Here is a 12,491-nt window from a genome sequence, read left to right as displayed (position 1 = left end):
ACAACCATTAGATATCCTCACAATGCCACACACAACAACCATTAGATATCCTCACAATGCCACACAGACAACAACCAGGGGATATCCTCACAATGCCACACAGACAACAACCAGGGGATATCCTCACAATGCCACACAGACAACAACCAGGGGATATCCTCACAATGCCACACAGACAACAACCAGGGGATATCCTCACAATGCCACACAGACAACAACCAGGGGATATCCTCACAATGCCACACAGACAACAACCAGGGGATATCCTCACAATGCCACACAGACAACAACCAGGGGATATCCTCACAATGCCACACAGACAACAACCAGGGGATATCCTCACAATGCCACACAGACAACAGCATCGGATTTCCTCCTTCTCCAACAGTCACCGCTTCCTCAGCCACTGCAGAGTGACGAGATGTGAGCACTGTGCCCTGAAGCGCCGGCCCATCAGGCAGTACAGGTAGAAGTTGATGGCGGAGTTGGTGTACCACAGCAGGTGACACACCGCCGTGATCAGCTCCCACCGGGCCTGGGCAGACACGTCGTTGTCGTCACCAGTGTCGTAGATGTTGATCAAGATGACTGTCAACACGGGTAGCGTCAGACACAGAAACGTCACCGACACGCAAATCAGCTTCAACGTCAGCGCTGACGCCGCTTTGGTGCGCCTTGTGGCGCTGTTGGAGCCTGGAGTGTTGGCCGCGTGGTCATTCAGACGACGCGAGGATTGAACCAAGGTGAAGGCCAGGCCTGTGTTGGTCACGAGGAGGAGGACAGAGGGCAGGGCAGAGGTCAAGGTCATGTCGATCCAGGGAAAGACAAACGTGATGTAATATTGCAATGACCTCTCGCTGCCGTTGATCCCGCACGTCAAGAGGGACGTGACTGGGTCAGTGTGGAGAGACGGCGCCACCAAAAAGTGAGCGTTGATCACTGCCAGTACGATGACGATCAGCATCACCGTCAGCTGTAACAGTCAGGGAGGGATTGCAGTTCTGTGGCACACACTGGTCTGAACACACAGCAAACAGACAGGACAATTTCACTTTCAGTCCCCTTTACCACTTCTCTATGAAATGTGTGCGTGTGTGTGTGTGTGTGCGTGTGCGTGTGCGTGATATTTGGGATAAGGAACATAAACACAAAGGAATAAAAAGCAAGTAATATGTTTGTCATATAAAACTGCACCTTATCATAATACATGAAAACAAGATCTGTAGTCGTTAGCGTTAATAGTTATTTCCCTTAGTAGATCAATCAATAACATTAACATACATATTGAATTAGTTCAGAAATTGTCAAGTGAAAGGTGGGTATATGAATGAAATGTCTGCTAGCTGATGCATTGCTAGGTAGTTGATTATTGCAAGGTGAAAGTCAGATGTTTGCCCTCACCCCTACCCTGCACAGAAATGGTCACGTCATGTGAATGTGTTCTCTGTTCTTGTGATACAGGTAAATATTGAAGATCTGTCCCAGCAACCTTGTATGACCTTCACCTCCACACAGCTTTTTTCTTCAGCATTTTCTCACTGCTTGTGATAAGCTAACATACAAGAAACTGGAGGGGTTAAAAGCCTGTGTGGTTAATTCTTCATGGGAGAAATCTTATTCAGGAGGAAGAGCCAAATTTTTCGTGAGGTGTGTGGGGAATGGGTAAAGTTTTCCTGCCGAGAATATCCGCGTGGGATGACTTTTAATCCAGAGCAAATTCTTAATAAGAACTTACTTTGTTTCAGGCTGTATTTTTAAGAGTAAGATTGTCATGTAATTTGCTGTGATTGACATGAACTGATTGGGGACTACATCTTCATCGTCAAATCAAAGTTCAGCCAAGTAGGATTTCCATAAATGTATGTGTGCTGAGAGAATTCACATTTTGCTGATATGCTCCGATAAAAGTAATGGTGGTTAGTTCCATTCGGGTTTAACGTTGACACCCACCACAGGCGCTCAGCAGACTGGATTCCAAGAAAGTGGGGGAAGGGAAAGGGGACCTGTCTGACACTACACTGACACCACCAAAATAACAGCACCTTCATTAAGATGGGCAGAGAACAGTTTCTGTGTTGAGGTGTTTGTTATTTGATGTGGACTGCGAGCTCGGCACTGGAAAAAAAGACACCTGTCTGTGAGTGTGTATGCAGACAGGGAGAGTAGGCGTTAATGACACAGGATACAGAGGAAAGGGTTAATGACACAGCATACAGAGGAAAGGGTTAATGACACAGGATACAGAGGAAAGGGTTAATGACACAGCATACAGAGGAAAGGGTTAATGACACAGGATACAGAGGAAAGGGTTAATGACACAGCATACAGAGGAAAGGGTTAATGACACAGCATACAGAGGAAAGGGTTAATGACACAGGATACAGAGGAAAGGGTTTGACAGAATGCAGAGTGAGAAAAGGATCAAATATAAAGTGAGGAAAGGATTAAGGACACTTCTTCTTCATCAGCGTTCCCAGGCCATGTTCAGACGGTCAGTCCAGAGTAGGTTGCGAAGTCCGCAGTCCGCTGGAGCTCTGTAGCCATTCCCCACAACTTGCCCTGGAGCGCTGCGGGACTGGGCCAAATCTGTCGCCTCAGCTCTTTGTGTATAGGGCAGTCTTGCAGGACATGGGCTGTTTGAGGAGTAGTGTCACACGGACATTAGTCTGTGTGGGAAATTTTCAGTTTGCAGAGATGGGAGAGGAGCTGGCAGTGGCCTGTTCACAGTCTGAGGAAGATGACTTGCTGAGCTCGACCCAGTTGATGGATGTTGTCCTCCTCTGGTCCTAGATGTAGCCGTTCTCACCAACTGTTTCTGAAGTGGCTGCGCAGAATGGTCTTTGCATCCCCAAAACTGAGGGGGTGGGCAGATTGGGTGAGCTTGCTTCCAGTTTTTGAGAGCTTGTCTACCTTTTCATTTCCTGCAATGCCGTAGTGAGAGGGGATCCACTGCAGGACCGTTGTGGTTCTGGCACTTAGGGCCTGCATCTCAGACTGGATGTCTTGCAAAGTTTTGTCCCTTACTCTGGTCTGGAGGCTTTGTAGGACAGCTCGGCAGTCGGTGAGGAAGACTGTGGTCAGGCAGATTGTCTCTCTGGTTGAGGAGTTAACTGCAGCTATCAGCGCAGATGCTTCGGTTCTGAAATTTGTTGAGGTGAGGCCAGTAGCAATGGGATGCCTCACCGAGCTGCCATCTGGGAATCGGATGTATACATCACCTCCCCCGTTCCTAACAGCATTCTCGGCAGAACTGTCTGTGTATACACAGGTCCAGGTGGTGCTCGGGTAGTCCCTATCCAGTGCTTCCAGGGTCAGCAGCTTCAGTTCAACATCCAGGAACTGGCCTTTGCTCTGAATGCCGGGGATGTCAAAGACAGCAGGGGGGACATCTAGTGACCAGTCTTCAAAGTCTTGCAGGGGTTCAACAGGTTGGTTCCTGTCAGGCAAGCACTGGCCATGGGTCTGGTGGAGGGCCTTGACGAGGTGGTTTGTGTTTCTGCGCTTCAGCCTATTCTTGGTTGGGGCCTGGACAGAGGGTGTGATGGAAGCAGTTTCATCTTCTCACTCTGGCGAAGCAGTCTCTCATCTCTACTCTCTTCCAGAGACATGAGTCCAGCAGTCCCTGCCATAGCATTGATGGGTGTGGTCTTCATGCCACCTGTAATGAGGCGCAGACTGGCGTTCTGGATTTTGGCCAAGGGTTCTGTGCTAGACTTTGCTGCTGTTGCCCTGGCGTTGGAGGCATACTCCACATGAGGTCCGACTGATCCTGTGTAAACTTGAGTCAGGATCTTCATGTTAGCTCCCCACTTGGTGCCGGCCAGTTTCTTCATCACGGCCATGGCTTTGCTCTCGGCGGTGCTGATGTGAGAAGACCAGGGTAATCTACAGTCCAATTTCACACCGAGGTAGGTGGGCGTGTCCTGTTGAGGGATCGACTCTCCTTAATCTGGAGTGAAGGTCTCTTTCTTTGGAGACAGGGAGAAGCAGGTGGCTTCTGTCTTGGTCCTGTTGATTGTGACCAACGACTCTTTTGACCATGTGGCAATGCTGTTCAGGGCTACTTGCATCCTGCAGGTTGCTGTGGAGATCTGTTCTGCTTGTGGCCAACCAGCTAGCTAGATCGTCTGCATGGAGGGATCTGGAGATATGCATCGACAGCTGGTCAACGACATCGTCAATGAAGATGGCGAAAAGGGTAGGTGATACCAAGCTGCCCTGTGAGCCTCCTTCTTCAATCTAGACTAGTCTGCTCAGGTGGCCATCGAGCTTCACGCGAGCAGATCTTTAGAAGAGATAGCTCTGGATCCATTGATGCATTCTCCCACAAACCTGTTTCTGGAGCAGTTTGAGAAGAAAAGGACACAATGTAGAGTGGGGAAATGGTTAAGGACACAATACACGGTGAGGAAAGGGTTAAGGACACAGTATGGAGTGAGGAAAGGGTTAAGGACACAATACACAGTGAGGAAAGGGTTAAGGACACAGTATGGAGTGAGGAAAGGGTTAAGGACACAATAAACGATGAGGAAAGGGTTAAGGACACAATATAGAGTGGGGAAATGGTTAAGGACACTATATGGAGTGAGGACAGGGTTAAGGACACTATGGAGTGAGGAAAGGGTTAAGGACACTATGGAGTGAGGAAAGGGTTAAGGACACTATGGAGTGAGGAAAGGGTTAAGGACACAAGATGGAGTGAGGAAAGGGTTAAGGACACAAGATGGAGTGAGGAAAGGGTTAAGGACACTATGGAGTGAGGACAGGGTTAAGGACACTATGGAGTGAGGAAAGGGTTAAGGACACAAGATGGAGTGAGGAAAGGGTTAAGGACACTATGGAGTGAGGACAGGGTTAAGGACACAAGATGGAGTGAGGACAGGGTTAAGGACACTAGATGGAGTGAGGACAGGGTTAAGGACACAGTATGGAGTGAGGACAGGGTTAAGGACACAAGATGGAGTGAGGACAGGGTTAAGGACACTATGGAGTGAGGACAGGGTTAAGGACACAAGATGGAGTGAGGACAGGGTTAAGGACACTATGGAGTGAGGACAGGGTTAAGGACACAAGATGGAGTGAGGAAAGGGTTAAGGACACTATGGAGTGAGGACAGGGTTAAGGACACTATGAAGTGAGGAAAGGGTTAAGGACACTGTATGGAGTGAGGACAGGGTTAAGGACACAGAACACAGAGTGAGGACAGGGTTAAGGACACAGAACACAGAGCGAGGACAGGGTTAAGGACACAGAACACAGAGTGAGGACAGGGTTAAGGACACAGAACACAGAGTGAAGACAGGGTTAAGGACACAGAACACAGAGTGAGGACAGGGTTAAGGACACAGAACACAGAGTGAGGACAGGGTTAAGGACACAGAACACAGAGTGAGGACAGGGTTAAGGACACAGAACACAGAATGACGAAGCAGGCCCTGGAAGTGAAGGAAGCAGTGACGGCATACCTGAGCTTTGCGCCGGGTGCCCAGCACAGCGTGACGGTGAGGACACATGCCCGACACGGCCCGCTGCATGGTCATGGCCACGAGGAACCAGGATGACGTCATGGCGGACAGGTAGACGAGGAAGATGTCCAGTTTGCAGAGGACGTCGTGGAGCAGTCTGATGTCCAAGTGCAGTCCGTACTGCAGGGACCTCCTCAGCAGACCGGAGTACAGCAGCAGGGTGTCGGACAGCGCCAGGGCCGTCATGTACACGGTGACGGAGGCCAGCACGGCGTCCCCGGGCAGTGTCTGCAGCACCACCACGCTCAGCACGTTCCCCACAGTGCCCAGGGCCAGAACCACCGGCCCGCACACCTGCCACACCCTCACTGCCGTCACGTACAGGGCCTCCTGCTCCAACATGGTCACCGTCCACACTGTGTCCCAGGGATGTCTGGCCCCGTGGGCACTGCTGACTGTGCTGACTGTGGTCACTGTGGTCACTGTGGTCACTGTGCTGACTGTGGTCACTGTGCTGACTGTGGTCACTGTGGTCACTGTGGGCACTGTGCTGACTGTGGTCACTGTGCTGACTGTGGTCACTGTGGGCACTGTGCTGACTGTGGTCACTGTGCTGACTGTGGTCACTGTGGGCACTGTGCTGACTGTGGTCACTGTGGGCACTGTGCTGACTGTGGTCACTGGTCACTGTGCTGACTGAGGTCACTGTGCTGACTGTGGTCACTGTGCTGACTGAGGTCACTGTGGGCACTGTGCTGACTGTGGTCACTGTGCTGACTGTGGTCACTGTAGGCACTGTGCTGACTGTGGTCACTAGTTACTGGTCACTGTGCTGACTGTGGTCACTAGTTACTGGTCACTGTGCTGACTGTGGTCACTCTGGGCACTGTGCTGACTGTGGTCACTCTGGGCACTGTGCTGACTGTGGTCACTCTGGTCACTAGTTACTGGGCCTCCTGCTCCAACATGGTCACCGTCCACACTGTGTCCCAGGGATGTCTGGCCCCGTGGGCACTGCTCACTGTGCTGACTGTGGTCACTGTGGGCACTGTGGGCACTGTGCTGACTGTGGTCACTGTGCTGACTGTGGTCACTGTGGGCACTGTGGGCACTGTGCTGACTGTGGTCACTGTGCTGACTGTGGTCACTGTAGGCACTGTGCTGACTGTGGTCACTAGTTACTGGTCACTGTGCTGACTGTGGTCACTAGTTACTGGTCACTGTGCTGACTGTGGTCACTCTGGGCACTGTGCTGACTGTGGTCACTCTGGGCACTGTGCTGACTGTGGTCACTCTGGTCACTAGTTACTGGTCACTGTGCTGACTGTGGTCACTGTGGTCACTAGTTACTGGTCACTGTGCTGACTGTGGTCACTGTGGGCACTGTGCTGACTCTGGTCACTGATCACTGTTCTGAATGTGGTCACTGGTCACTGTGCTGACTGTGGTCACTGTGCTGACTGTGGTCACTGGTTACTGTGGTCAGGCCATCACCTCCGGACAATGTTCACTCCGTGTCAGTGTCGTTAACAGTCTCCTTTACCATACACAACGGAGATTCCTTGTTAAACAGACACCCCAAAGATTACCCAGTGTCTGAAATTGACTATCATTGTAGGTTACTGTTCTGTCTGCTTCATCCTTCTCCATAGCAGTTAAGTAGTGCTGCAAGCAAAAGTTATCGTTTATACTTACAATGAGTGTAGGGTTTGTGGCGGCTTCTGATCTGAGAGGACATTTTGTTGGCACTATTAACTACTTCATTTTTAAGAGAAAAAATGCATGAACCCTTTGTTAAACTTCGGTCCAGCTTAGAAAAATGAAACAGCTGATGAAGACAGGTAGTTCTTGTTGAAGAAGTCACGGTTTTCTAAAATAGTTATTCACGTCCAGTATCAAAGCACATTCCTTCCCCAAAAGGTCTCGTGGTTGTCCCACTGTCAGTGTGGACACATCGTAGAGAATGATAACAATTGTTACAGTTTTTAAATCCGTTGCTTTTCGTCCAGGTAGAGACAAGACTGTGTATATGTAAGGCTGCAGACGGCAGCACACAAACAGCGAGCCCTCTTGTTTTGCCCAGTGTTTGTTGGTGTGAGGGGATCGATTGGTCACTGAATGGTGCGAATCAAACTGCTGTGACAGGCGGTCATTACCAAGGCAGAAATCAATGGCCCCCGCCGTCAGCCACTGATTGGCCAAGGGGTGGGAGAGGGGGCGGGGTGGAGAGGGCGGTGGTGGCCGGCGACTTGCTTTATGTATCACTTTACTCAGGTCTTGCCATTTACTGCCCAGTGTAGAAAGGGTTCTTCATAAATTATTCGACACTCCGTGTGTGTGTGTGTGTGTGTGTGTGTGTGTGTGTCCCCGGGCCTGAATTATATTGGTCATTTGTGGGACACACGTGTTACTGCTGTGTGAGCTCATCCTGAAGACTCGGACTGCAGTAAGAAAGAAGACACTCACTGCAACACATCCAACACCAGCTTTCTGTTCTGCAGCTCTGGACACCTTGCTGGCTGGCTGATCAAGAGGCGGTATTATTCAACACTGAAAGAATGAAAAGCATTGGGACGATCGCTTCAAATCTTTGCATTCCAGCCTGTTTCCATTCACAGTTTATGTTCACTTCTGAGGCGTGGGCTACACATACCACGATCATTTTGTGCATCCAGCAGTGCCACGGTGTGCATAACATATCCAATGTCTATGTTTGTATATATATATATATATATATATATATATATATATATATATATATATATATATCTGTGTGTGTGTGTGTGTGAAGACAGATAAGGATGGTGGTGAATTGTAGGACGTTTTTAATGTCTTCTTGGTGGTGTCCCCAATCTCTCTCTCTCTCTCTCTCTCTCTCTCTCTCACACACACACACACACACACACACACACACACACACACACACTACTCCTTCCCTAACATCTCCCTCTCTTTCATCCCTCCATTCCTAGCAAAACTGTGTGAACGAGAATTAAGGGCGTAATTATCTGTCACCATCACGTCTTTAACTCACTCAGTACGGCCAGCCCTCTCTTCTCCTCTACACAGACCCCTCGGATGTCCAGTGGGTGTCTCAATGACCCAACCTTTAGCTTCTGTCGTCAGAATTGTATTATTCTTTGTCAACATTCACCTCTTCAGTATAAGAGCCTTCCGCTTGCAATATTTTGATGGTGGTAATTGGGGTGAAACGCTGTTAACGTCGTCTCTTTCGCCGTTCGTATGGAGAGAGTTAAAAAAAACTCGACACATTGTCCGGTCTTTGGACCCAGTTGCACAACACGTCGTTAGCAGTTATCAGTCTGGCAAATCCCTAACTGCCTGCTAACAATGGTCGTTTAGCAGCAAGCTATTTTAACGTGTTGCACAAGCTCAATTTTCAGGCTAGCTGGCAGTTAATTTAGCGGTGAAACTTGAGGTGCTCGAAGCAGCTATTAATCTCTCAGCGGACAAGCCAACTAAGACAACTGATGGCGCCGGTGTCGATTCACCACTTCAAATTTTCCGAAAGCAACGTCTATAGAGGGCGTTTGAACAGATAACATTTCGATCTGTTTTATCATAATGACGATGTTGAACGTATCGACGTTTCCATTTTCGACGAGCAGATAATGTGAATTTTGTGAGAAACGATTTAGCGTTCCGCTACTACAGAAAGGGTTCATGTCGCTGGACGGGACATGCAAGTACTGATCGCATTACGTTTTAATGAGATGGAAATTTTCCAAAACATCATTGATGGAGGACACAATGGACGAGTCAACTGAATCGAGCGACCCGACAAAAGCGTGCGTTCATGCATGTGGGTCACATTGTGGATTCAGGCACCATTTCACAATGATTACTGGCTGTTCAAAAGGATATTGTCAACCATTTCTGAATGAATGAAAGTGACTTCTAACACACACACACACACACACACACACACACACACACACACACACACACAAACACACCATAGTCTCTGATAATGGTATTATATAATTCCAATACTGAAATGAAACAGTTAATCAAAGACATCAATACTCTTTCGTGCTATTCATATTCAGTTTATTGGGGGGTTAGGGGGTGCACGGGAGGGGTAGTACCTCTTAGAGGGGGGGCTTGTCACGCTCTTCCGGGAGTGGTTCGTCCTCTGTTGGTCCCCACCGGCACCCAGCTCTCACTTATGGGTCCTAGAAGCTGCTAGCATGCGGCAGCGCCCAACCCCCGGGCAACGGCTTTGACAGGCTGGCTAAACTAGGTGAGGGTAGCCGACGGGTCTCAAACCCTCGGCGAGTTAGGGCTTGTCTACCCAAGCATGTGAAGACTGGATCCGGCGGACTCTGCGGAAGAAACCTTCTTGGTTCAACGGAGAGGAAGGCGGTTGCAGCAGAGCACTGTGGAGTGCTGAGGGCAGGATGAGGCACATAGGACATCCTGGTCATCCACTTCATCCGTTTCCATCTCCAGTTGTCTTGACCTCGTCTTGCCACTGAATACAGACGGTCTCGGACAAGAGAGTGGGGTCGACGGTGCGCAACTCCTCCTCACTATAAACAAAGTCATCGCGCAAGTCATCAGTCATCCTTCATAAAGGCGTCAAATCCTGTGAGGCAGAATCGCTACAGCAGAGCAACGCAGACAGGCCAGGAAAAGCAGTGCCAGCAAGTCCCCGTCAGCCGCCACAATCCCCTGTCCACACTGCGTCAGAACCTTCCGGGCGCGGATTGGCCTGACCAGTCATCTGCGCACCCACAGAGCCCAACCCACCCACCTCTAGGATGACTAGATGGTCCTCGTCGATCCCGACGGACGAACCACACATTCCTTTTTTCTTTTTTTTTTTTTTATTGGTAAATTTGGTGATGATGTGATGGATTAGTCAGTCAGTCAGTCAGTCAGTCAGTGACTAATTAGTCAGTGACTAATCCAACACATCATCACCAAATTTAACAATAAAAAAAAAAGAAGAAAAAAAAGTTGAAGACAAAAATATACTCACTGTATTGAAACAATATATTAAGACTTCTTTCCCTTTTATTTTGATGACCAAATCTACTGACAAACAGCACAAATATATATATGTGATGTCTGTCATGTGTGTATTTGTGACTGAACGATCAATGAATAATGAAATATAATTACGTAGGATTTTATGAAACTACAAGAGTATGGGGGAAGGGGGGTATATGTTTTGGACTTTTGTTATATTATGCTTTGGGTGTCATATGTTTTTGATGTGTAATGTGCAATTATTTATATACCTTCCACACTCCAAAGTTTTCTATGAGAACTTACAGAGATTAAGAACTAAACTGAATAGATATTATATATATATATATATATATATATTACAATAAAGTGTATAAAAAATTTGTTTTCTTTTATAAAGCCAAATCCACTAATAACCAACCCAGGGTCGAAAAAGAAAAAGAAATACACGTATTTCTGTTTTCTCAATATTGAAATAAAGCAGTCAATCAAAGGTATTGACTCTTTTTTCTTCTGTTTATATTTTGTGAGTGCACCAACTTTCTAATTTACTAATAAACAGCACAAGGGGAAAGGAGAAGAATACAATCTATATTCTCAATATTTAGAAAAACAAATTCAAAGGTATTAACTCAACACCTTTTCTCTTCATTTTTGAATTTACAAATAACCATCACCAACTTTACTGGAAGATTGAAGTTTCAGTTTCAGTTTCACTTTCTCAAGGAGGCGTCACTGCGTTCGGACAAATCCATACACGCTACACCACATCTGTTGAGCAGATGCCTGACCAGCAGCATAACCCAACGCGCTTAGTCAGGCCTTGAGTGCATGCTTACATATTTGTGTACCTATGAAAGTGGATTTCATTTTACGTAATTTCACCAGAGGACAACACTCTCGTTGCCATGGGTTCTTTTTCAGTGCGCCAAGTGCGTGCTGCACACGGGACCTCGGTTTATCCTTATGGAGGAAGGTGGCAGAATGGTTAAGACGCTCAGCTGCCAATACAGAGAGTCCGTGAGGGTGTGGGTTCGAATCCCGCTCTCGCCCTTTCTCCCAAGTTTGACTGGAAAATCAAACTGAGCGTCTAGTCTTTCGGATGAGACGATAAACCGAGGTCCCGTGTGCAGCACGCACTTGGCGCACTGAAAAAGAACCCATGGCAACGAGAGTGTTGTCCTCTGGCGAAATTACGTAAAATGAAATCCACTTTCATAGGTACACAAATATGTAAGCATGCACTCAAGGCCTGAATAAGCGCGTTGGGTTATGCTGCTGGTCAGGCATCTGCTCAACAGATGTGGTGTAGCGTGTATGGATTTGTCCGAACGCAGTGACGCCTCCTTGAGAAAGTGAAACTGAAACGGAAGATTGAAGAAAGAAGGAGAAAAGGAGTGTGTGTGTGTGTGTGTGTGTGTGTGTGTGTGTGTGTGTGTGTGTGTGTGTGTGTGTGTGTGTGTGTGTGTGTGTTGAACAGCTAAAGGTTTATCTGACAACAGTCTCAGTCAGTCAGTCTGTGTCTGTGTATGTCTGTGTGTGTATGTCTGAACGTATATGTGTGTCTGTATGTGTGTGTGAGGCCAGTGTGAAGTGGAATGGTGTGTTGTGACGGAGGCAAAGTGACTGTTCTCTGACTTGTGTCAACATCCCAGCGATTGTGACTGTCACGTCCATCTCTTCCCCCACACCACTTCTCCCGGCCCCCCTACTCTCCCTCTCCCACTCCATTCTCCGCGAGGACCAGTCTTTGACGGAAACGTCATCAAGGTAAATAACTCTTCCAGCCTTCAGAACAATCCGTTTACATAAGTTGCGCCCCTTTGAATGGCTGGGCTGCTGTGGCTCCTGGAGGAAGGCTGACTGACAGCAGGTAGCTGAGAGCCGTCCGATATGGGAGGTTGGAAACCTTTTCTAGACTGAAAATTGTCTGTACACAGGTAAACAAGTTCACTGTTCGACGAGTGAAAAAAACAAAAACAAAAACCTCAAGTCCCACGTACATTTCTGCCAACCTCCGCACTCTACACT

At 48.1% G+C, this 12,491-nt stretch overlaps 1 protein-coding gene across 1 annotated transcript; it reads right to left on the bottom strand.

Moving 5' to 3' along the window:
* Positions 1-388: 388 nt before the first annotated feature.
* LOC143276029 (cysteinyl leukotriene receptor 1-like) lies at positions 389-5,867 on the bottom strand. Its single transcript, XM_076580415.1, has 2 exons — positions 5,466-5,867; positions 389-973 (listed from the first exon to the last, which is right to left on the bottom strand). Exons 1-2 carry the CDS (start codon positions 5,865-5,867, stop codon positions 389-391), a joined length of 987 nt encoding a protein of 328 aa, XP_076436530.1.
* Between the last annotated feature and the right edge of the window lie 6,624 nt (positions 5,868-12,491).

Source organism: Babylonia areolata, chromosome 31, assembly GCF_041734735.1.
Source record: "Babylonia areolata isolate BAREFJ2019XMU chromosome 31, ASM4173473v1, whole genome shotgun sequence".
NCBI classification, from domain to species: Eukaryota; Metazoa; Mollusca; class Gastropoda; order Neogastropoda; family Buccinidae; genus Babylonia; species Babylonia areolata.
Note: the sequence above shows the minus strand (reverse complement) of the source record. Positions and strands in the feature narration are given on the sequence as shown.